At 44.7% G+C, this 26315-nt stretch overlaps 1 protein-coding gene across 1 annotated transcript in view; it reads right to left on the reverse strand.

The window, feature by feature from the left end:
- The window catches only part of LOC138807804 (short transient receptor potential channel 7), a 116461-nt gene that overhangs the window by 32447 nt on the left and 57699 nt on the right, over positions 1-26315 (reverse strand). The window contains exons 4-5 of the mRNA XM_069993568.1: positions 15954-16118; positions 6922-7138 (exon numbers count right to left, since the gene is read on the reverse strand). Of these exons, the coding sequence (XP_069849669.1) occupies positions 6922-7138; positions 15954-16118 (382 nt within the window). The remainder of the gene's footprint in view (positions 1-6921; positions 7139-15953; positions 16119-26315) is intronic.

The following is a 26315-nucleotide window of genomic DNA, read 5'->3' on the forward strand; positions in this document are numbered from 1 at the left end:
GCCCTCATGTCTGCCTCTTTCTCCTCAGGCCAGCTTCTCAAGACTGGTCCCAGCATAAGGGAGTTCAGTAAACCCACAGGAGGGAAAAATACGCCCGGAGCTTTTGAACCACAAGCCTCAAGATCCAAATCCTATCTCAGTGGCAGGTCCTGTGCGGAAATCTGGACCTCAGATACTTTCAGAGTTTGTTTGCTTTCCAAGCAGAAAGATGATGTTATAGGTACAGGTATTTCTTAAGAAAGCTCCTCTTGTTCTTCTTCCTTCCTAATTATAGTGGCTTACAGTTACTGGGTACTTTGTAGGTGCCAGGCTCTGTGCTAAATGCTTGACATACACCGAATCTTAACAGTCTGATAAATAGCGACTGTAATTATCTCCAGCTTAAAGATGAAGGAACTCATGTGTGCAGCAACAAGTCAGTGGTCCAAAGCCACAAAGGCAGTCCAGTCCCCTCTCTGTCCCCTGGGCTAATACTCCATGTCATCCACCAGGTGCAAACATATGCGCACAGGTCAGGAACTTAGTTGGCCACTGAACAGACATGGTTGGCTTTTACCTCTGGGCTAGGTAGCATTCCAGGGTTACAATAGCCAAGATTATGATATCCTTTTCCAGTCTAGTACTGGAGAAAGGTGTGTCCACAACTAACTGTGCTACCTGGTGACAGATGCTATAATTAAACATGTCCAGAGGGCTGTTTGTGGGGGACAGAGAGAAGGGAGTCAGTATGAAGACATGCCTGTGAGTGTAGCACCGGGCAGCCATGTATGTGACGACTCAGTGAAAGGAATGAGTTCATGGAGGAGGTGACCCTTGGTTGAGCAACCAGCAGGTGGGTGAAAGGGAGACACTTGTCATAGAAGTGAGGGAATTTTAAGGAGCTCAGTAGAGTCCAGGGTCAGGAAAGGCGTGTGAAAGATGCTAGTGAAAGGCCATCAGACCCTGGAAAACTCCTTTAGGTGGTGTTAAAGAGACTGGGGCTCACTTTGAATACTTAGCCTCTAAATGCAGTGAGCGGGCAGTGAGGAAATGTTTGCAAACTGTCTGGGGGTCCTTTGGAAACCTTACTACAAAAGAATGTAGTAAGAACCCAGCCTATGTGATTTTACAGTAATAACTCTTGGCCAGATTGGAACTCACACTCAGCACTGTCCTCAAGAGTTTATAACCCTGGGTGCACTGGGGCCAGGGAGCAGCTGAACTCTCATATTGTACAGGTGTTATGAGAGGTACACTGAGAGGCCAGACCACCAAAGACCAAAGGACACAGCTCCAGGCTGTCCCTCTCTCCAGCCTTTAGGTGGATTTTGCTACTGGCATTTACATCTCACGCCATCAACTGAGTTTTCAATACTTCTGCATCTGTATATGAAAATCTTGCCCAGTTTTTTCTGAGGCCTGGACAGTCTTTCACCAAAGGTTTCTATTCCTAGATGAGGCTTCCTGACCTGAGAGCCTCTGAGGGCTTTCTGGGAGCCACTAATGTCCTTGCACTGTCCGCTGATGAAGGCCTGCGGAGATGCACTGTCCAGTGGGGAAGACGCTGAGCCCCTCAGCTGCCCCAGCGCTGCAGCTTTAATGTAGGCGGCAAAGATGGACACCTGATGTTGGAAATTGTCCAGGCTGGAAGGGGTGATGGTGTCTGGGTTCACTTAGCATGCTCCTGAACGACACAGCTGATGGCTCTGCACAGCGCATGCACCCAGCAGTAGACAAGTCCCTCCTCCCTCTGCATGTGTCTCCTCCTTCGGCTTCCTTGAAGTTGTGTCCTCCTGGACCCCCTGGCTCTTCAGCTCCCTCTTGTCAGTCTCTCTGAGCTTCAAACTCCTCTGCTCATGCTTTTAATGCTGTGGGCTGACAATCTAGAGTTTTCTAAAAATTCTGTTCATAACTGGGTAAAGCATATGGAGGGAAGGAAGAATAATACATTTGTAATAATTGGGTCGGACCTAGAGAGAACTGTAGCTGAGGAAAATCCAACAAGCCCAATGCGAGGAGGAGGGTGGGTAAGAGAATTGCCTCACCCAGTGGCCACTAGAAGAGGCCATTGGGAACACTGGATGGCAGAAAACACTAGAGTTTGCTACAGATTTGTATGACTTTAGACATGTTGATGTTATTGAAGACAGCAGAGGGAGGGTTTATGGCCTTGTCAGAGGCGTCAACTGTTACTAGGCCAGAGGAGTAAAGCTGGGTGCCAGTGGCTTACGTCTACAGCCCCACCTACTCAGTAAGCTGAGATCTGGAGGATCATGATTTGAGGCTAGCCCAAGCAGAAAAATTTGCTCGACTCCAAATAAGCAGCAAGAGGCAGGGCTGGAGGCCTGGTGTAAGAGGTAGAAGACCACCCTAAACAAGTAGGAGGCCCCGAGTTTAAACTCCAGGACCACCAAAGAGGAAGAGGAGAGGGAGAGCAAGAGGAGAATAGGAAACAGTGGTGGCGGGTGACACCTTGTAGTTTTAAATAGATTGGTTTAAAAATGTCTCACGTTCACAAGATGTTTGAAGGGTTGGATATTTGTTAGGCCATCTGCCTAGCATTCAAGCCCTGGGTTTGCCTCTTAGCTAATACAGACACACACACACACACATACACACTCACACACAGACGCCCTGAGGATGTAAGGGAGACTACTATGCTACGCCTGCAGGAAGAACTGTCTTAACTGTGGGCACAGCCTAGGCAGGTTCTGAGTTAGAAACAATGAGGCAAGGAGGTCCTTGGGGGGAGGGGTCCTTGAAACACAGCAAGTGGTGGGAGAGGGCTGGAGCTCTGGGGATCACAGGTGCCGAGAGTGCTGTAATGATGCAGTCTGTTGTAAAGACACTGGCCACCGCTGAGGGACATGGGAAGCTCTGAAGGAGTCCTGAGGCAAAGAAGGACAAGACCTGGCCGCATTTACAGTGGGCCACTGAGCACCTGTGCTGAGAACGGGCTGAGTGGCCAGAGGGGAAGGTCAGAAGTATGGAATCCTGGACAGAGCCATCCACCTGTTTCCCAAACCTCCATCTCAGAAAGGAGCAGGCCAGACTTCAGTGAGCGTCCTCAGGTTCTCCGTAGCTCTGTGGAATGGCGATGGCCTGCGGCTTTTTATAACAACAAATCTGTGTGAAGTACTCCAGTTACGAGTCCGATCTTGTCATGGGAGAAAAGACTTTTGCAGCTGTCTGTGAAGTTGGTTCAGGGCCTATTTTGACAGTGTCCGAGCATAGGATTCCAAGACTCCCTCAGCAGAGCCTGCCCCTCTGAGCAGAGTGGGTTTGATGCTAGATCTCCAGCACAAAGAACCTTCTGGATGCACAAATCTGCTTTTTAAAGACCATTGTTACTATTAAAGAGTTTTATAAGGTATTTAGGGCAAGCAAAACCAGTTTTATTTATAGCCCTTCCCTAGTACCTGGCAGAGTGCCTGGTATATTTATTGTGGAAAAAAATGGATGAAATGCAAAAATATCAGCAAAGAACTTGTTCTGAATATAGCTATCATTGCATGAACCACTCCCTGCTCCATGCTTTAAGTGTCACCTGTCCAGGCTCCTGGTATGTCTAGGTCCCCTCCTTGGATACCGGATCTGGTTACCTACTGAGACCACTGCTTCCAGAGATGGTGGTCAGGTCTCAGGCCCCGCATCTCTTGCTGTCAGCAGTATTTGATGTGAGTAATTGCTCTCTGCTCCTGGATATATCGTTGCTTTGATCGACTTCGGGTCACCACTCTTGTAGTTTTCCTTTTACTTCATCTCCTTTGATGGATACTTATGTTGCCATTCCTAAACATTTATGTGCTCTGTGGCTTGATCCTTAGTTCATCTGTCCACATTCAAAGTCAAGGTGATCTCATATATAAGATGATGCTTCCAGCCCTAATTTTTCATCTGAACTTTAGACATTTATATCCGTTTGCTACTTGACATTTCCTCTTTCATATCTAAAACATATTACAAATGAAAGTCTGGCTCCCTTTCTTTCCCTTCCCTTTCTCCCCTCCCTCCCTTCTCTCTTTTTCCCCTTCCCTCTCTCTCTTTCTCCCCATCCATCCCCACCCTCTCATTTTCTGCTGGTATTGTGTTTTGAACTCAGGGTCTTGTGTTCGCTTGGTTTGCTTTGCCTTGCTTGCTTAGCTGGTGCTGTACCACTTGAGCCATAATTCTTGGAAGTGGAGTCTTGTAGATTTTTTTCTGCCTGTTTTGTTCTTAAACTGCTAGGATTACAGCTGTGAGACACTGGTACCCAGATTATTATACAATTTCTTGTATTAAAACATTTGGCTTTGTCCTTGGCTGCTTCCTTTCTCCAGCATCCTATATTTAATCCAATAGTAAATATTACTGATTTTACCTCTGAAATGTAGTTACCATCTGCTGCCTTCTCACACCATTTTCTGTCTGAATTATGGCAGTGGCTTCCTGTTTTATTGCCTCTGCTCTTGTATCACAACCATCTGTTATTTTTTCCCCCATTCATGGGGTTTGAACTCAGAGCCTGGGCACTGTTTGTGAGCTTCTTTTGCTCAAGGCTAGTGCTTGAGCCAGAACGTTACTTCTGGCTTTTTCTGTTTATGTGGTACTGAGGAATTGAACCTAAGGCTTCGTGCATGTTAGGCATGCACTCTGCCACTAAGCCACATTCCCAGCCCACCATCCATCCTTAATGTAGTAGTCAGCTACCCTTTAAAAACTAAAGCCTTGTGATGTCCCTTCTGTGCTCAGTACTGCAGAGGCTCTGCTCCCATCTGCCTTCATCTCTGCTGCTTTCCTCTGGGTTTTATCTATTCCAGACACACTAGTCTTAACACTTCCAGCATGGTGGAGATTCCAGGCTTTAACACATTATGTTCCTAGGGTGTTTCTCACTTTGTCAGAATATCAAGATAAGAGTGCATGCTTTTACCTGCTCAGCTATTCTGATAAGGTGAAATGTGAAGACCTGAAGGAAGAGAGGAAAGCAAGTCATGCAGATGTTTATTCTGCTTTTCTTTCAATCAAAACAGTTTGGTTACTGACTAGATGTATGAAGATGTTGCAGAGTCATTATTTACCTTTTAGTCAAGATAATGGCTTTTTGATTCTCTTTTAGAACAAGTGGCCTGGATTTTTGTTACCAGCCATGAAGGTGTAACAAACAGAAGAAAGGAGATAACGAATGTTTTTCAGACAATGGAATTGGAGAACAGAATTATGATCTCTGAGTGAGGTAGGTCAGTGATAACACTTGTTTTTTCTTTGCATCAGCTGTGTTTGAGAGGGGTTTTGGAAGCAAGCAGGCAGCATCATTGAGTTGAAGAGGCAGATATTGTAGTTCAAGTGATTTGATATTAGGCGGCAGAACTCCAGAGAGAGAAAAGCAAAGGGTACTATGTAAACTCAAGTGATTGATCAAACCAACAAAGAGAGAAAAAAAAGAAATAAAAGACTCTAGGAGGTTAAATAAGGGTCTGTCTGGAATGTTTGCTGAAAACAAAAACTAGAATATGTAGAATGCATTTTCACCAACAACAGCCGGGGTGGGGGAGAGCTGTATGCAGAACAGTCACCAGCGCTCACTCAGGATGAGGAGTGAGTGGAGGTCTGACCATCCAGAGTTGAGAGTCCTTGATGAGCATCCAGGACGTTCAGTAGAGGCCTCAGACATGAGTTTCAGAAATGAGTTAATTGGAGATAAGAATCTCATGGACTCTCCTGTTCATGTTAGCTTTGAACTGCAATCCTCAGATCTCAGCCTCTTGAGCAGCTTGGATTACAGGCGTGAGCCATTGGCATCTAGCTAATGGTTTATTTCTTTCCACTTTCATAGGCTATAATATCATTGACTTAACACAGGCTGAGTATAGTTACATTCCTTTCAAACCTTTGTACTTTGGTTGATTCAAGGCATAGACACTTTGACCACATATACTGTTTGACTCAATGTTTTTGCATGCAAACACATTGAAAATTATAGCAATATTGGATTTTTGTCAAGAAAGTAAAATTGAGGACGAATGTCATTAAGCCAACTCACTTAACTGGTCAAGTCTTGATATTGCACAGTTAAACTTTTTTCAATCTTTTGAAAACTCATTTTACTCAAGATATTTCTACCAGAAATGAACTTTTATGATGTAAAGCTTATAACTTATTAAGGCTTTGCTTATATACCATTGCACTGGCACTTACTATAGCTTATTATAGCTTTGACAAGTTCTCACTTTTTCCTACTGAGACATATTTTTTAGCCAATCAGTTTTGAAGTTTTTGGTGTTAGAAAAAAAATCTGTAACATTTTTCTCTGTTCAGCTGTAGTCATTTTAGGCATTATTTTGTTTTGTTTATTCCCACTAGTAACAGTTTTTATGAATTGTATAAAAGATAGCCCTTCTTAGCTAATCAATGGGGAAATTGGGGACAATTTTCCTTGGCAGATCTTGGCAGCAAAAAATATTACCACAAATAAATTTTACAGTCAGCATATTTATTCATTTACACAGTTAATGAAGAAATGGTCCTCCTTAAATTTTAGACATATTTATTATCAAAATTCTACAATATATCTATATCAAAATAAATCTTTTAAGTCATGTAGTTTTATACCACTTTTTTTTAAAAGCAGAATTTGGTTTATTGAGCCCTCTAGGAAACTGGATTTAAGTTATCGAAATATATGTTTCCAAGCAAAATCACTTTCTGGTCACTTTCGGCATATGGATAATCAAAAATACTGAACACATTTTCCCTGAACACTTCCTTTCAAAATTGAGATTTTTGTTACAAATCTGTGCACCTTACACATCAACACATGAAGAGGTTGATTTTGGCTTATAGCTATTTCCTTTCCATTTGGCCTATGCAGAGAGCACTCACAAGGGGAGGGAGAGTGGAGACCTTTAATCACGTCCTATTATCATTAGAGGAGGAGAGTAAAGGCTGGAGCCCTTTGCTTACCTAAGACCCACTTCATGATGAGCATTTCTGTCCAGGAGAACTGTGTGGTTTTCACTCTGAAGATCTGCTTTGGGTAGTCTGTGAAGGTTTCATTGGGCAGGGTTTTAACACCTTCAAATCGGTCAGATGCGTTCACCACTAACAATCCCAAGAAGATAGTAAAGGAAACCGCATGGGCCACAAACTTCATGAAAGGACTCCTCAGGGTTCTTCCTAGCTGGAAATAAAATTTGTATAAGACCTGTTAAACCGGCAACCCTAGCAGGGTACAGATCTCTCTATAATCTAACATCAAAGTTTGATTAGAGAAATGGCTGAATGAACCTATGCATTTTTTTCTTACATTTACATGTAAGATTCTATCTGACTAAATCCTTTTGCTACCTGCTCCATTATCTTCCCTATTTAGACATCTTAGGGAGAGACACTGAAAGTAAGGAATAGAACGCACAGACATAATCATCTAACATCCTATTATATAGATACCCCTAAAAATGTAGATAGGATTTTAAGTCCTTGAAATCTAGGACAAAATAATCTCTCTGAGTAGAATTTACAACAAAAAGGTATACTTCAGATGTGCTTCATTGCTGTTGAAAGCCATTTACTTAGGCTTTCTGCATAGCTTATTTCTTTTCAACTTTTCTAATATCTTGATAAATTTACTTAAAGCTGTACATTTCCTGCCAGATAGCTGCTTAGCTGTGTTCACATAAAGTTCGACATGAAGTTTGATACTCAGTTACCCATATTTTATAGTTTCTTTTTTGGTTTCATTTTCAATTCTTTTTTTTTCTTTCTAGACAGATAGGCCTTTTTTATGCTTTGAATAATTCTAGGCTGAGGCAAGAGGATCCCAGGAATGCTAGGGCAGCCTGGGTCCTATAGATGTGGGTTTGAGAGCTCTCTGGTCTGCGCAGCGAGACCCTATCACAAGGGGAGGATTTTTATTACAGTAGAATGTTTATAGGAAACAAGATTCATGGTACTACTCTAACATTTTTTTGAAGTTTTCCTTATGGCCTAATGTTAATTTGCATAGCTTCCCCCAAAGCCTGAAATGGTTCTCTCAGAGAGCAAGAGCTGCTCACATCTCCTGAATCTTCTGGGATCCACCCAGAGGACACTGAGATCTTGGAGGACTGAGTGATGGGTTGCACGCGGAGGCCCTGCTGAAACAGCTCTTAAAACACTTGGGTCTCTTCCAAATCACTGTCATCACCCTCACCTAAGCACCATACCTCAGCCCTCACCCAGGTAAACTAAGACAAGAACAAATGTTTTCCGAAGCTCAGTTCCTTCTCTTGGGCAGATACTCAATTATAACCGGTGGCTTGATTTATTGAGTTTGCATTCTGCCTCATTCAGGAGTCCTACAGTGAAATGTCACCGGGGGAATAGAGTATTGGTGCAACAGAGTATCAATTACAAGGACTTCTCTAGGTAAAATCTCCCTGATTATGACTGTGCTCAACATAACATTTGTAAGTCAGATGATTTGATAATGTTCCTTTAATGTACTTCAGTATGATAATCATCAACTTTAATTCTAATTATTAGTATAACATGATTTATTATGAATCTTCAGCCATAGGGGTACATCATTTGAAAATTTTTTGAAGATGTTGGCTTTTAATCTTTTTTAAAAATTTAAATGACTTATTTTGGCAGGATTGAGGTTTTAAACTCAGGGCTTTATACTAGTTAGGCTGTATGCTCTACCACTTGAGCCATGCCACCAGCTCTTTTTGCCTCAGATATGTTCTGATTTTATCTGGGATTTTGTCTGGGATTACATGTGTGTGCCACCATGCCTAGGTTTTTTGGTAGTGCCTTGCTAATGTTTTGTCTTAGCTGACCTCAAACTGCAATCCTCCCAACTCTGCCTCTCATGCAGATGATTATTTTTTATTTTAAAATCTGTATCCCAGGTCCAGACAGTAGGAATGCCTGACTGTATTGGAAGTCATCTGCATTCACATGCAGACATACCCCGAGGAATAACTTTGTAAATGTAGATAGATGTTTATCTGATAACCACGTACCCACAAATACCTTACAAACAACATTATTATACTTGTAGTGTTTAACATAAATGAACTGTATTTATGGACTGTAGGCATATGTTCTAATTATGGAGTACATATATATGTATAAGGATAAATATAGTATGTAAGGTCAGTAATAACTGAATTAAAGCCATTTCTTGTTTTGATTTATATGACATCAAACAACTAGTTTGATTTCATTTTTAGTTGTTTTGTTAGTGATGTTGGTTTAATTGGAGTCCCGTTTTCCCACTAAGACCTGGGAATATTTTGGTGTGTCCAGGAGATGACATCCTTCAATAGTCATTGCACTGTTTCTTGTCTCTTTGTCTATTGTGTCCAGATTTTTTCATTTCACTTTTGATGAAAGACAAGAGAATGACTCTGGGGAAGTTGAGGGCAGGGCAAGGGATACCAGATGTGTGTGTGTGTGTGTGTGTGTGTGTGTGTGTGTGTGTGTGTGTGTGTGTGTGTGTGTGTGTGTGTGTGTGTGTGTGTGTGTGTGTGTGTGTGTGTGTGTGTGTGTGTGTGTGTGTGTGTGTGTGTGTGTGTGTGTGTGTGTGTGTCCCAGCATGTGTGGGTATGAATGTCCCAGCAGGTTCCTGGGAATGTCAAAAAAGCTGGCATGCTCTGATCTGGATGCAGCTCTTCAATGATGGTGAGTCGATTTCCTCCAGCCTGCAGGCTCTGCAGGCTCTGGGTTGAGTCCTCAAGGACTGCCCTGATGAAGACACGGGTCTTCCCTCCATCCTCTTTGATACTTTTTAAAACTTTGCCACCTTCTCCGTAACAATGATTATATTTACTGTCAAATGTCATAATAATGGAAACCCTCTGATAATACCCTCTGGTGATTTGGAAGTTACCTCCGGCTCAGTTCCCACACATCTAGGCCACTGGGTGGGGAAGGAAGATTAGGATGCACTTTTCTGTTCTCCTGGGCTTGAATTCATCTTTTTAATTGGTAAAACTTTGATAAAAGTCAGATGAGATCCAATCATATCACTGACTTTCTCTTTTCCATTCCTTGCTTGCTTGCTTGCTTCCTCCCTCCTTCCCTCCCTCCCTCCTTTCCTTTCCTTTCCTTTCCTTTCCTTTCCTTTCCTTTCCTTTCCTTTCCTTTCCTTTCCTCTCTCTTTTTGAAATTCCCTACCTTACTTATAAATATAATTTTAAAGTAAATTGCCCTTGGGGAAAGCTTCCCACTTTAACAAGGTTACCAGATGAGTCAAAAGAAAGGGCAAAAGTCAACCAATATGTGCCAACAGCTCTTAACTTCAGAATCATCATAGCTAGGTCAGGTACCAGCTTTAGGTTTCAAATGGACACTTAGCTCTTGTTAGGTCACAGTTCACTCCCCTGCAATGCAGAACATATGCATCTGACAACTGCTAATGCAGCTCCGTCATGGGTATGACCTCAAGAGCTGAGAACATAACTGGGAAACTAGCATACTCTGTGGGATGTAAGTCTCCAGCTTGTACTAAACTTCTAGGGTAGTCTTTTACTCTGAGAAGTAGATGAGTGTGGGGGTAACTGAGTAGTGTCCATGAGTTAGCTCTAAACATTACATTCATAGATCCTCAGGGGTGGGCAGAAAAACTTCTGTGCTCCAGGATTAAGCCCTCGGCTCAAGAATGAACACTGCTGGGGAAACTGGTATCGGGTGGGACTCCACATCACAGTAAAGGAAGCCTACGACTGTGGTTATGGGAGATGGAACAGAATGTTTTTTAGCACCTCTTTCTTGTCTTGTGCCACCAGTCTCCCTCAACCGACGATGCAACCCTCACTTTTTGGCAGAAGCTGATGGTTTCAACCATGGGCTCTGTTTACATGTTGGAAAGCTGAATGGAGGAAAACTTCAGAAGCATTCCAAAAAGAAAAATGCACTCTAAAAAGGCCTTGTGGTTCCCAAGTGTTAGGAGAGATCCTGGTGTATTAGTGGCATATTCTTCAATATATCGCCCCCAAATTCTTATTGAAATGGCTAGTCCGAGCTTAGGAATCTTCCCTTTTTATGAAGGCAGCTGCCCATTACGTATCTCAAATGAGGGTATATTCACATTACAATGGAAACTACATGTATCCTGCAGGCTGAAGAGTGCTGAGTGACAGTGGATTTGCAAGGTGGGTTTCTAATGAAAGAAAAAGGAGGGGCTGAGTTTGCCATCCTTATGGAGATTGTGATTTCTCATTTCTCAGAAAGTCCTGATAACTCTAAAGCTCTGAATCAAGTCAGTCCCAAAGTTGGTTAGTCAGCAGCTAAGATGTATACAGTAGGCATTCAAGATTGTAATATTGCTGATGTAAGTAGAGGAGTGTGTGTGTGTGTGTGTGTGTGTGTGTACACATGTATGTGTAGTGAGTGACTACGGGAAGATCTCTAGAGCCAAAGAGTCTGTTTTAATCACAACTCCAGTTTGTTGGTAAATGTATCCCTTAGTAGATCAGTTTTTTTCTGTAAAATTGAGGTGGAAATGTTGTCTCTTACATAGGGTTGATGTAAGCAAAAAAATCATGTACATTTACAAGGCAGAGCAGTGTACAGTACATGGAAAGTTCTTTAATGTGTGGCTTTATGCAGTCAGAGGATTCCCCTAAAGGGAAACAGAAGAGGCTTGACTCGTGAAGGGCATACATGCCAGCGTTCACGAGGCAGCTCCACATGCAGTCCCACGGGTCCATGCCACAAATACATAGCTGGAAGTTACATATGACACCAGAAGTGGTGGAGATAAACTATGAGAGTCTGTTCTTTTCTTTAGAGTTGCTGAACTCCTGCTGTGGAGAAGCAGACAAAATCCGATGGCCAGAACTAAATGGAAAGGGAGGGGGTAATGTTGTAGGCTTCAGACTGGGCTCAGTGTGAAAGTGACCAGGCTCTGGATTGGTCTGAGCATTGATGCTCTATTTCCTCACACACGTTTCTCTTCCAGGACCATGATGCAGGACCGTGACTTGGTGTAATGTGGTGTGGCTCTCCAGGAGAGACAAACTGGGGGGAATTGGAGACCATTGGAGGCACTGACCTCTCCTGGTTGGCTTTTGCACTGTGTGGATTGAGGACTCCTGTTTCAAACAGGATGCTTGCTAAGGCAAGGCCCAGAGCTTCCAAAGCTGTTCCTCACTCATGCCTCACTAGGTGTTTGCGCTAGTATTGAGTATTGATTAATACTCCAGTGTTCTTCCAAGCAAGAGTTAGGTGGCAGTAAGGACTGATGGACTGCACACTGCACAATGTTGTTTACCAGTCTCCCTGCCTGATTTCTGGAGCTAATTTTAGAGCTACCTAGCAGCAAAGGTTAATAGGCAGTGGAGGAAGAAACCTCTCATTTCACACTTTTATTAGAACGTGTGCAGTTCCTGAACATTGTACGAGGCTCACTTCTCCTCCAGTCTGCCCGCTGCCCAGACCCTGCCTGGACCCCTGGGGATGACTGTAAGCACCTTCTATTCTGTATCAGCACAGAACAGTGAAGGATGGAAAACAGCCTGGTCACTGGAGCCCTCACACAAGGATAGAGAACTCTTTAGAAAAAGACTCATGTGCATCCAGGTTGTTAAGATAGCACCAGGTCTCCCAGCGGCCTGCCTGATCTCAACCAGATTGGTGATGACAGTGAGACATGATGAACAAAATCTATCTTTCCCTCCCTCCCTCCCTCCCTCCCTCCCTTCCTTTCCTTCTTTCCTTCCTTCTTTCCTTCTTCCTTTCTTCCTTCCTCTTTTCTTTTCTCTTTTCTTTTCTTTCTCCATGCCTAGACTTATAATCTGTACCCATCTGTGACTTGATTACCTACTGCAGCTCACATTTTAGAAAGCCACACTGCTGACACCCTTCGCTTTAACAATGGCATGTAACAGTCTTTCTGAGAGACCCTCCAGAACTTAAATAAAAATAGAATTGATAGCTTCGGAAATTCAGTAGGAAGTCAATAATGAGTTCATCTTGGCAGGCTAATCAAATCATTTCGGTGTGCCTAATAGTTCCTAAATTAGGACAGCAACTGTTAGGAAGTAAATGCATCATTAGGTTGGAAGCAGAAACCTCAACATTTGCTAGCCACTGATGGACATTAGCCAGTTGGTGAAGTTTGGCAGTGACATTTTAAGAATACCTTCAGAAGAGACTATGTGGAGTTCTAATTTCTTCGATGGCGGTACCATAATGTTATTAGAATCTGGAATCTCTGGAATGACATTGTATTGGTCATGATTTTCTAGAAATAGCTATAAAGGCAGTGACCTCATTGGTAGAAGGAATATCAGCCTATTAGCGGATCTCTCCGTGTGCCCCCTCCTGTGAGGGCATCAGGAGCCCTTAGAGAGGGCAACTTTGTCACACGGTGGATGGGACCTCTGTGCGATTCCCAGTAATATCTCTGCCAGCCTTGAAAACGATGAGAAGAAAAGCTAAAAATACCTTTTCTGTTTTATCTGTCCTTTAGCTGCCTCAAAGCAAGCTGGACAAGCTGTTTAATGAGGGCGTCTTTCCTCGTAATGAGCAGTGCCACCAAGAGTCTCTCGGGCCACAGACTAATGCTGTGACTCTGCCACTGACATGCGCGCCCACTGCCCTGCGCTCCGACCTAGAATCTAGCGCATGCACAGAAGTGACAGGTGCCTGGATGATCCACCCATGTTTATTTTGAGTGCATAGATCTTAGTTGTACTGGAAGATTTGGGTGTGCCAAATGTCAGTCAGATAAGTATCTAAATAGAGGAGAAGCAGCCCTGGGCAAGGCCCTCCTTTCCCACAATAATAATCTTCAGAAAAATTCCTGTAGGCCAGACATGTCTGTGTCATGTGATAGTATTAGCTCTTTGAATTTGCTGGGTCCAAAAATTATAGAATTCCTTCCTCAAAACCATATGACTTTGGGGGGTGGGGTCTGAGCACATGTGTATATTTTGCCAGGATTCTGTTCACAGAGATAACAACAGCAGCAACAAAATTAGCCAGCACCTGGTCTACTTCTTTCTGAATCTTTCCTTCTGCCACCAGCCAGGAAAGAGGCAAATCAGTTTGCCTAGTCCCAGGTTTCTAGAAGCTGTCACAGTTAGCTTTATATCCAAAGATTGGCAGCATTTCTACAATGTTGCTAGTTTGTTTGTCCCTTTGTTTTTTAAATGATCAAACAGCATAGAATTAGTTTTGAGACTCAGTGTGTGTCAGGGAGGTATCTATTTTGGTCCCTGCAGGTCTGGGAGAAGGCAAGGATCAACTTCCATCACAGACCGGATGACTCTAGCTTCAAAACAGATGCCTAAACCGAAAGACCTGCTCCAATCCAGCCCTAAGTCTTGGCTGGTTTATTTTCACTTTCTGAGTATTTCAGCCCATGCTAAAAGGCACAGAGGTGGCCTTATCTGCATATATGTTATTTGGAGAATTTACCTGTAGAAAACCATGGCATGAAACTGCCACATACCTAACACTCTTAGCACAAGTAAGGTAGAATGCTGGTCAGTGTTAGGCCATTCACTTCAGTGCTATTCTGCAGAAGGCGTTTGAGGCCTGGCTTCACTCTGGGACCCTTCACCTACCCAGAGGTAGTCAGTTCACTGGCTACCTTGCTAGGTGACCTCAGAAGCAGTCTTGGGCCCAGCATGTTGGCCTGCGTGCTCTATAAATGGATTTGACAGGAAGGTCAGCTCACCAGTGCCACATTTATTCGCTGCATTATCTGATTAATTTTTCTGCTGAACTAATCTCCCTGTAGGCGCGCGCGCGCGCGCGCGCGCGCGCGCGCGCGCGCACACACACACACACACACACACACACACACACACACACACACACACACACACACACACACACACACACACACACACACACACACACACACACACCTGGTTAAATGTTGATTATGCTTAATTCCTTTGAAAATACATCATTAGGTGAATGTAGCTTTGGAACCTTTAAAGACAGTCTTAAACCCGTGAAGCATATTTCATCATTTCCATGCAGATTAGTCTTTTAGATATGAACTCTTGCCTGGAGTAGGAGAGCTGGTATTTGTGGGTTTTGGCTCAGATGGCTAGCCTGTGCGATGGTGGCCCAGGCAAAAGGATGGTTTGGTACCCGCAGATTCTGTTCCTCCTGCCACCGGCCCTCAGCTGACACTCTTTCTTGGGTTAAAAACTCAATCTGGCCCTTCTGAGCTCTTTTGCCTTCTGCCCTGTTGTAGCCCAATGAATTGCCTGAGTGGGCCACAGGAAGGCTTTGTGAATGAGGACAGCATTGCCTTGGGGCTGCAGTGGCCAGCACGAGCTGCATGTGGTTCTCAGCCTAGTAATTCTTCCTCATTTCTGAACCTCCTTCGCAGAGCATGCACGGTAACATGTAACTGAGGGAGCAGAACTCTATGATTAGGATTTAGTGAAGAGAAAGTACTCAGAGTGTGGGCTATTGCTAGACTGTGATTGTAGTGAGTGCACGGTGGTTTGGAGGGCATGGTTAGTATACTGTGTGAGTAGAGGAGGAAAAGTGCCCTTATTCCTTCTCAGTCCTGTATTAACTCATTTAGGTTATGCCTCACATGTTTAAAACTTCCCATTTTGTCACTCTTCTCTCTTTTCAAAGATGCGGATTAAAAAGCAGGTCTTAACACTTTTCTTCTTACGTGTTTTTCTACTTTGGCTAAGTGTCTCAGAACTATTTTCCCTTCCACCTTTGCCTGCCTGCCCTATCTCCCTCCCTCCTGTCCTCCCTCCCTCCTTGCCTCCCTTGCCTTCCTCCTTCTCTCCCTTCCTCCTTTCCTTTCTTCCCTTCTTTCTTTTTGGATGGTACTTGGGATGAACTGAGGGTCTTGTGTATACTAGCCAAGAGCTCTCACTGGGCCACTTCCCCAGCTCAGGACTGAATTATCCCTACAAAGTGGGGAAATCTCTACAGCTCATTTGAACAAAATGGACTTCAGGTCCTGTTAAGAAGAGAAGAAATAACTATGAATGCCATGCACCTTAAGCAGTCTGTACCTTGCTGCACGGAGCAATCCAATAGGCTATGGCGAGAAAAGGAAGGCCTATGGAGACTCCAAAGACAGCCAGGAATTTCACAGCGATAGACTGTTGACGTAAGCCTGAGAGATTTTCATACCACATGGTAAGCAATTGCTGCTGACAGTTAGGATGAGCAACGAACTGTAGAAACAAAACAAAAACAAAATGCACAGGAAACGGCATCAATAGCACTTGAACAATATCCAACTTAAGAGTAACTTGAGGTTGACAGGTCTCACTAGGGGGTGGTGATCTGCATGTTGGCCCTATAGTCCTGGGGCGGGTTTCTACAGGAATGGGGTAGGGGAATTGGTGGGGGAACTATTGGGGGCTGTGTGGGAGCTGTGTGCGATGGCCAGAGCCCTCTCAGGACTTGGGCTTTTACAAACTGAGGGCCTGAAGAAGTCTTAGGCATGTGCATGTGCGCATGCACGCACTCACACACACAATTTTTGGGTAAATGCTTATCTCTAATAAGCATTTACTAGTCATCTGATCATCTCTGGGCAGAATTCATTTGGGAAGCAATATGGAGGAATGAATGAGCTATTAATCAGGTTTTTGGAGTCAGAATTTGACTCTACTGTTTATTGGTGAGGCCAACTATTGTAACCTCTCTGAGCTCCACATTCTCATCTACAAAACCGAGTTTATCACATTATCTTGGAGGATCAAATGAGATATTCTAGAAAGGTTCCCCTCCATTTGCCTGGCATCTCTGGAGAACTCGTTAAAGCTGTTGTGCACTATTTTCTCACTGAATCTCAGTGGTGCTTTGCTTGGCACTGTGAGGTTTTGGTGACACGTTGGAGTGCTGACACACTGAATCCCTGTGCAGTCTCTCCTTCTGGGATATCATGTACACTTCTCACCACCACCTCTCCCTTGGAACTGCACTGCCCTTGTGTTTGAGTTAGATGTTGGAGCTCTTGTTACCATTTTATGGTATGTAGCCTCACCTCCTCTGGATATAGTTTATTGAATGATCTAAACTAGGTCATCATGTTTTTATTTTGTCAATTGTAGGACTTGAACTCAGGGCCTGGTTGTGGTCTCTGAGCTTTTTTGTTCAAGGCTAGCACTCTACCATTTTGAAACACAATACCACTTCTGGTTTTCCAGTAGTTAATTGGAGCTCGGAGTCTCGCAAACTTTCCTGCCCAGTCTGGCTTTGAATTGCGATCCTCAGATCTCAGCCTCCTGAGTAGGTAGGATTATAGGTGTGAGCCAGTGCCCAGCTAGTCATCATATTTTTTCTTCTGGGTACTTAGGACTATGATGAGAGAATTAGTCTACTTGGTAGGCAGTTACTATGAGATCTGAGCATCTCTTGTCTACTTAGCAAAACGAGCCAGGTTGAGAGACACAAAGGAGAATGGAGATGTGCAGAAAGAGGCTGAGCTGGGGTTTGGCCTTCTCTGGGGCCAAGCTCCACTCTGCTCAGTGAGTCCATGAGACATCCCATCATAGACAACCTCTTCCTTGTTCTGCTGGATTAGCACCATTGGTTTGAGCTGCTTAAAACGAAAGACATTCCTTTCTGCAAATGGTTGTTTTGTAGACCCATTTGGCTGTTTATTTCATTGTGCCTGCATCCTAAATGGTGGAGACTGGTAATAGCCATTATTTAAAGTTTATATTGCAGAAAATGATACACATTAGCTTATTGTTTCTCCGGTGACAACAAGAAGGCATCATTTGCCTTTGGCAGGCCTGTCCTTGGCCCTTACTCAGGATACCCAGGAGCACAAGGTCATGGCTGGCATCTGTAGACTAAGAGAAGACAACCAAGCATGTTTCAAGGGGCCTGGCATTCCCACCGATAACTCTGAAACATCATGTACCCATTTTCATCTCATTTGCCTCATTGGGTCTTAAGGGATCATATACATTGATTGCTGGGAAATATGAAGCATTCCTCTTTCATAATAAGAACAATATAAATAGAACTATCTTAAAATTCTCAGTGCATGTTCTTGCTTCCAGTTTCTTGGAACTCAGAGTAGCAGCAAATGAGCTGCAAAGACACTAGCAAAGGTTTATTTGGCCCTGAAGTCTCTGATGATACTGTGAAACCAATATTAAATGCAAATGAGGCTTTCCTGTAGCATTGGGGTCTTTCAGGAATTAAGCAGGAAGTAAGGTGCCTGTGGCTCATGCCTGTCATCCTAGCTACTTAGGAGGCTGAGATCTTAGGATCACGGTTCAAAGCCAGCCCGGGCAGGAAAGTCCGTGGGACTCTGATCTCCAATAAAACACCAGGAAACCAGAAGTGGCGCTGTGGCTCAAGTGGTAGAGCGCTCACCTTGAGCTGAAGAGCTGAGGGACAGTGCCCAGGCCAGAGTTCAAGCCCCGTGACCGATTAAAAAAAAAGAGAGTGAGAGAGAAAAAAGAATTAAGCAGGAAACAACGAGGGAGGAATCCCCAGGCCTGCAGGGTTTATGATATTCTACACCCTTTCTGACTCAAAACAAAGAGAGGCAAGCAAGAGGAAACTGCAGATGTTTCAAGTGACTCCAGGTCTGTTGATAAGCAAGACCCCGAGTGGAATGGTGGGTGAGCATAGAGCTCAGTATAGATTTCTGTATGTGCTGAAATGGCTCTGCCCAGAGGCCCACAGCTGATTAAAAGGTGGGCACATGCCCATGAAATACTAGGAGGTGAGCTTGCAGCGCCCCAGAGCTGGCTGGAAGGCTCTCGGTAGAGTTGCTGTTAGGACTTTCATTGTCTGTTTCTGGCACACATGTTGCCCCATGCTTGCCTTGCTGGCTCTTTAGAGGCAAGTCCGCACAGCAGACTGGCCAGCAAGGAGCGTGGGGAACAGAGACCCTGAGAGAGAACACAGTGAGACCATTCCAACCTTCCTTTGCCTGCTTGAAAGAGACACAGTGGTCCCAACTAAAGAGAAGAAGTCTCCTGAGATTCTCTTCCCTTGATTAGATCTTTGCTAATTTCACAGCTGTGCCCCTCTCCCCCCATAATAAAGCAAGCTAGCTTCAAACATGCTGTTTATTTCTAGGTAAACTTTTGATATTATGCTATACCAGAAAGCTGCCAGCCACTGATAGTTACCACTCAAATTAATATTTGCCTTTTATATGGACACTTGTGGAAGACATCTTTGTGATGTATATATAGTATTGTATCAAGGAGTCCCATTCCCATCCCCCCTCCCCTGCCCAGGTGATTTTTGAAGCACAGAAAAATACCATCCCTGATCCAAGGCAGATGAAGAGTAGCAAATGAAGTATGCCCATGGACACAGGAGAAAACCCTAACCTACAGGGCATGGAGCCAGGGAACAAAGACAGGAAGAGCTCAGGACAAGAGGAGGCCTCTCCAAAGCAAGGTCAGAGAGGAGCCCACGGAAGAAAACCCACAGCTGGAATAGAACGGAGAAGATTGTCTTTGGTATGTAACTCACCAAAGGACGGAATCATCTGTGGATGAATATGAGGAGCTTTGCCCAAGCTATTCCTGTTCCAGGCCTAGAGCCTGGCATACGTTTAGGAAGATTATTGCAGGCAAGAATTGATGTGACTGCTCTGGTTTTCACAGTGACATTATTCGCACACTTTAAAGTAGAGTGTTTGTGATGGGCTGGGGTGAGACTGGTGAGGTAGGGTTACACGGGGCCAAGTGGCCTTGAAAGAGAAGACGCCTCAGGGAGTAGATCCTGCAGTGGGATCTGTTCACTGAGTGCGTGACGTTCAGCTGCAAGGAGAGAGAGAGAGGGAAGCACTCAGAGACAAAATTCTGAGTGATGCAAAGGAGACTGGGGGATTCGCTAGCCTGGGAACCAGCACCTAAAGGTCAAGCGAGCCAGAAGTCATGCAGATGCTGCTTCCTGAACCCATCGCGGCTGCTTACCTTCCTAGCCCATTTACACCAGTCTTGATGTTAATGCAGCATTTGTATGCAGAGCCAGTTTCTGCTAATGTCATACTTAAACTATGCTCCCAGGCACCGGTGGCATGCTGAGAATGCAGCTTTACATGGGACTCGTGGGCTGCTCACGCTTTTCTTTTTTCTATATGTTTTATAATGTAAAAATACTCTACAGAGGGGCTACAGTCACACAAGCAAGGTAATGAGTCCATTTCCTATTGAGCATCGTTACCTCCTCCTTTGTTTTTCCCCTACCATCCCTTCCCTCCTTGCCTCCCCAGCTCCTCCCTCCCGGCCTACCCTGTTTTCAACATAGTGTCTTGTACATCTCATTGTTACAATGGGCCAGCCTTCCTCACTATTTTCTCTGCCTTGTATTTACCCATAAGGAAACACCAGATGCTTAAAAAAATGTAATTGCTAACTATTGGGCTGGCTTATGGATCAGTTATCTCAACAGCATATAGACCTTTCCGGTGGTGGGTGTTTAAGTGCATGGACGGCTACAAGGCTGGCCTGGGTTCAAATCCTGGCCCTACCTTCTGCTGGCCGGATTCTGGCAGGCGGTCCTCACTCTTTCCATGCTTGGCTTTCCTCTTCTACAAAGTGAGGCTACTAATGAGGATTGGATGACCTAGTGTTTGTAAAGTGCTCAGAGTAGTACCTGGCAAATAGTTCTGTATTAGTATTAGACAAATAAAACAAGTCGGTGACTATCCTTTAGGGACCATTTTTTTCCTTCCTCCCTCCCTCCCTTGTTTCTCCCTTCTTTCTCCCCACTCCCTTGCCCCCCCCCCCATCTGTCCTCATCCTGACGTCCATGTTTCAGCAGGCAGCTCTTGACATGTTGGTGCCTTTGCGCAAGTCCATGTCACCAGGCAGGCGAGGCCACTCCTTCTCTGCCCCGTTTCTCTATCCTCCACTGATGGTGAAGCCCAATTTATTCAGGCTTTTCTTTTCTGGGGCAGTCAGGGCTATGTCAGAGCCACTCATCAAACACACTGGTTCTGGCCCCTGCGCTGATTAGGGACCCCTTGGTCAGTGAGAACTGAGAACTGGTGCAGGGTACTGGCTCTTCTCCCTCCCGCAGGGGCTCTTCCCTCCCTTCCCCGGCCTTAGGAGTGGTTACGTTTTGCACGTTGCTCTTTTTGGGAGAGGGGAAAAGGACTGTCTTTGAGGCTGTATGACTTCCACATCCCCGGATGGATTTTTCTCTCTGATACTAGGCCTCATTTATACCGTAATGAGATGTGGCAACGCACGATTTGATAAGCTGAGGAATAATTTAGCTTGAGAAGAATGTCATGAAGTTCAGTGCTGTGGAGGGATAGCTTTCCTATACTTTCACCATCGAAGGCCCTGCTAATGTCTGAGTGACTCGACAGGATGTCCCCTCTCTCACCCCTAGCGTTTCCTTATAGAAACCACATTCCACACAGGCAACGGGAGACAGCCACTGCACCAAGTCATCAAGTGTCCTCCGGTAGACAGGTTGTCTGGACGTGAATAATTCCCTGGTGTCTTTTCCTCTGTGGAGGCATATACAGGGTTGGGTCCCAGGATGATACTGTTCTTCCCTTCCCCGGGAGCATTTTTGGCAGTGCATTGAAGTCACAGAAATTGGGAGCAGAGAGAAATAAACAGGTGAGACATTTACTAAAGTGTAGCGTGTTGGTTATTCCTGTGTTCATTGGGTTGCTCACTGTTTCCTTAAGGACTTCTCCCTGTAGGCAATGGACTAAGCCCAGGAGATGCAGAGAGAAGTCATAGCCCTGTCCACAAGGCATGGAAGGGGGTGTAGCAGTGACACTTATCAGTTCCTGAGCAGGCCTTCTATAATGGGTCAAAAGATGAACCCCAAATTCTCATGGGAGCATTGATTACCAGCGGGCGCCCTTAAATGCCATTCCAGATGGAACCCCTATCTCTATGGAACCTACTGCACCATCTTGGTGGGGGCTGTTGATTTCTTTCTTCTCCAGGGTAGTGGAGGAAGCTGTGCTAATCTCAAGTTCACTTCACTTGCACTGTTTGATGTGACTGGAAAGATAGAGGCATAGAGGATGGGGTTTATCTGAGGAGAAAAGAAAGGATGGAAAGAGAATCTAAGGACGGGGGAGGGGAGGAAAAGGGAGAGTCGGGGGTAAGTGTTAAAAACCTGACCACTAGTTGCTTCTCCAGTCTGGCTCTTTTCCTTCTCATTGCTGATCTCTGTTCAAACTGCAGCAAACCTATTCACAAAGCCTGCCCCCAGCCTTCCCATTCTCAAGGTATCTCGGCTGCCTGAACCGCTCTCCCTCTTGGCGCTGCTTACCCACATTTTGTCCAGCTCAACCATTCTGTCTTCCACAGAGGCCTACCCCTGTTGATTCAGGTGAGAATCTCGCTTTCCTGATCGGGAAGAGGTAAACCTGAAGGTCTCTGTGTTTCCCTGGAGACATGATGAGGAGATAAATGATCGGAGTGAGGTCTCGACTGAATTTATTTTTGCTGCAGAAGTGCTGGCAGGTTGGAAACCCAACAACAGCAGCTTCCTTAATTCCCAAAGGCAGTGGAGCTCACAGGGGAGACAGTTCTTATCACCTGGAGGGCTTTCTCCCAAGGAAAACGAGCCAAAGGGCAAGACAAGGGTTGGATCTCAACTTAAGGGGAATTTTGCTCACCATTTGGGGTTTTAATACTTCATGTGCTCTGTGTAGGGTGCCATTCCTGCTTTTTTTTCTTTTAATGGCAAAAAAGTGTTTTAAAAAATTAATTTGAAAAATGTCATCTTTTGGCTGTGTGAACACCCATCAGACGTCTTCTACGTTGTTGGGCAGTTCCTCCTGGCTGCATCTCTTCAGTGTCTCTCCCCCTGCCTTTTACGTGCCTCTGCCCAGTCCCACCCAACCCCGGCATGCTTTGTGGTTAGATCCAGAGCCCACGGTCCTGCCAGGCAGCCGCTCATGAGCAGCAGCAAGAGATCTGCAGCGCTCACAGATAAGTCATAGAACTGTTCAGTGGCGTGGCGTGGCGTGCTCCCTCAATTTCGAAGCAGAAACCTCCTCTCATCTCCCCCTAAGGCAAACCTCCAGTCTGGTGGGTTGATTTGAGGCTGGTGACTCAGCACTTTCTCTTACCAGAGAAAGAATGATTTTTCAGACGAAGATGGTCACACAGAAACCAGCCTCTGCCTTGGCCTGGCGGGGGGGGGGGGGGGGGGGGGGGAGGGGGAGAGGCCGTCCCCAGCGCTGTGGGAGAGCCTTTTCCTGAGCATAGGTACCAATAGTGGCTGTGGCCGTCCTTGCATGAGATAGATGGAAGGCTGTTCATTGCCAGTGTTCCCCGGTGCCTTCTATAGCAAGGAGCCCAGGGTCACTGACGGTGTAATGAGCTGGGCTGAGCCGTCGTGCCCACGAGGCTCCAGCAGGTGCCAGAGCGCTGTTTCAGCTCCTGTTGGTCACAAGAGGCCACTCTATTCGTAGGCACAGGCACTCTATACCCCGCCATGCCCTCACCTGACATGCAAGAAGACTTTCCCTGGAGCCAGGCTCTGCTACCTGCAGTCTCCAACCATGGCATCTGTAGCCATCTCCTGTCTTGTCAAAAATCCTGCGCCTCTGCTCCTTAGTTCCTATTCAGCCTTCAGGATCCAACTTCCTCTCCACCTTCAAGTCTGATCAAGTCCCTAAGCCACCACAGACGTCTTAGACATGTTTGGGTTTTGTTCTGTGGCCCACTCACTTGACAACTCCAGTTTGACATAGGTTATGCACAGGCATACTGTGGCATCTTCTGCTCTTTTTGATTTCCCTGAGGGAATCAACTATATGTGTATCTCTAAGAGAAAACAGCCTTACGTTTTGCATGTAATAGGTGCTCAGTAAATGTCTGAATACTCTTCTAAATCCTCTTAAGATTTGCTGCATAATTTTCTCTGTGTCTCATCATCCTAGAATAATTTCTAAATATAACAATCCCTCGTTGCTCAGGGTCTGATGAACACTTAACTCTTTTCACATCTTTACTAAAAGGAAGACAGGGTGAAGTGATGACAGCTAAGCCAGGCTCTTGGCTCGTTGTGCAGGAGAATAGTGAACTGTGAGACCAAAATAGGGAGTGAGGATTAGCTCTGGAATTGGATGAGGATGGTTTCTCTGTATGCTATGTACCCCCATAAACGAGCATTGATTTAGTACTTCTATAGCAATTCAAATGTTTATATAATAAAAATTACCGCGATAAAGCAGAACTAGCACTCAGGAGAATTAGCTCACTCCATGAGACCAGCATTGATTCATTCTGAGCATGACACCTCTGTATCTAAGTTGCACCAGGCCCCATCTCTTAAAGGCCCTGCCAGCTGTCAGCATCACTCCACTGAGGACCTAGCTTCTAACCCATGCACCCTGGAGAGACGTATGCAAACCACAGGAAAACTTCCTATGAGTTCTTTGAGGCATGTATGATTGCATTCACTGCCATTACAGGGCCTGGACTCAAATCCAGACAAATTTGACTTCTAAGATAATATGTAGAACTATTATTCTATATTCCTGCAAGGTAGACTCAAAACCAGGCAGACAAGTCGAAGGAAAGGAGGTCAGGATTTCTCCAAGCCTGCAAAGGCAGGGCCTTACCATTCAAGATGCTGTTAGATCGCCCATGTTTCTCTGCACTTCTGCTTGTTGACTGCCAAGTCCCAGAGGAGATAGAGATCAGGAATACTCAAGGGAAATGGCTCAAAGCCAGTTTCTTGACAACTCCATCCTGTTAAAGGGAGTGAGTCATCATGCTAAAGATTAAACCCTGGGTCTTTCTTCCACACATACATTTGAGTAGCAGGAACTGATTCCATGATGGCTCAATTGCCCATCATCAGTTTGCCAGGAGCCAGACAAATGTGGAAGTCACCTCAGCCTGGATTTGCAGGCTTCCAATGAAAAACTGCTTTGTAAGGGGATCTAATCAGAATCTCAGGCCCCTAGCCAAATCTTACCCAACAGACTGACATCTTACTAGGAAGAACTGCAGTTCCAGACAGTTACCACAGCCTGAGTTTTGGCTGGCTAATTGCCCAAGTTGGATGCATAATTTGCAGACCTTCCTGGTGGCTGAGTGGTCCCTTGGGTGCAAAGATTCCCAGAGGTGGTGACATTCGTGGGCTCTGGAACTAGTTTACCCCAGTGCCCTACCACTGATCTGGAGTAACTTCTCAGCTTCTCAGCCTATAAAATGGCCATAATCATGCCCCTTTCATGGGTACTCCAAGGGCTTAGATCCAGTTTGTGGTTTATAGTGCTTTGCTTAGCATACTTTTTTTTGTTACTATGATGTTTTATTTATGAAATAAAAGCCATAAACCACTTAGGGATTACAATTTTAATCAGTTAAGTATGTACTCACTTATAATTTGTCTTTTTTTTCGGTTGACCATGGGGCTTGAATTCTGGACTTGGGCGCGGTCCCTGAGCTCTTCAGCTCAAGGCAAGTGCTCTACTGCTTGAGCCACAGCGCCACTTCTGGTTTTCTGGTGGTTTATTGGAGATAAGAGTCTCACGGACTTCTCTGCCTGGGCTGGCTATGAACTGTGATCCTCAGATCTCAGCCTCCTGAGTAGCTAGGATGACAAGCGTGAGCCACCATTGCCTGGCTTTTGTATTTCTTAAGTAAATGATGATCACATCAAGAAAGCAAAGCTTTCTTGTAAGAATTCTTATTCTTGTAAAATACTTTATTAAAAAGGAGGAACCAGACCCAAAGTTGATATTGGTATAGGAAATGTGTGGGGAATTTATATCTGTAATTCAGTGAAAGGAGACCTGCTTTCTTCAGACACAGACCATTAACTCCCAGCACTACAAAAAGTACATTCCTAGGCTGATGGAAGCATATTAGAGTGGGAAGGCTAGAGAGTTTTGAAGAAGACTTTCTAGTACTACCAAATAAAGTAACACCAGCTGCAAACAGAAGAAGAAGAGAGGGAAACGTTTAGAACTTACTTATCTCCCAAGTTTTCCCAGTTTATCTTGCAAAAGTATGTGCATGTAACTCAGGAAAGATGTATTGGATGCATTTTTGTCTTCTTTTTCTTTTCTTCTTACTTTTCATTTCAGGAGATGAAACTTGAGGCCTCAGGTTTGCAAGTGCTTTGCTTGAGACATGCCCCCAGTCCGAAAACTTTCCTCTTCAAAACACCTTAAAATCACTTCCTATAGATTGAAATTTTAATGCTGATGTGTGTAATGTTTTATTTTTAGTTGATGCTTTTGCTTGTATATTTTTTATATTTGAAAGGTACTCAAGTTTTACTGTCACTGATTTTAGTTTTTTTGCTGTTTTTTTTTTTTTAACCATCCTGGGGCTTGAACTCAGGACTGAGAGCACTCTACCACTTGAGCCACAGCACTACTTCTGTCTTTTTCTGTGTATGTGGTACTGAGGAATCGAACCTGGAGCTTTGTGTATGCT

The sequence above is a fragment of the Dipodomys merriami genome, unplaced genomic scaffold (assembly GCF_024711535.1).
Source record: "Dipodomys merriami isolate MVZ:Mamm:240054 unplaced genomic scaffold, mDipMer1.0.p SCAF_434, whole genome shotgun sequence".
NCBI classification, from domain to species: Eukaryota; Metazoa; Chordata; class Mammalia; order Rodentia; family Heteromyidae; genus Dipodomys; species Dipodomys merriami.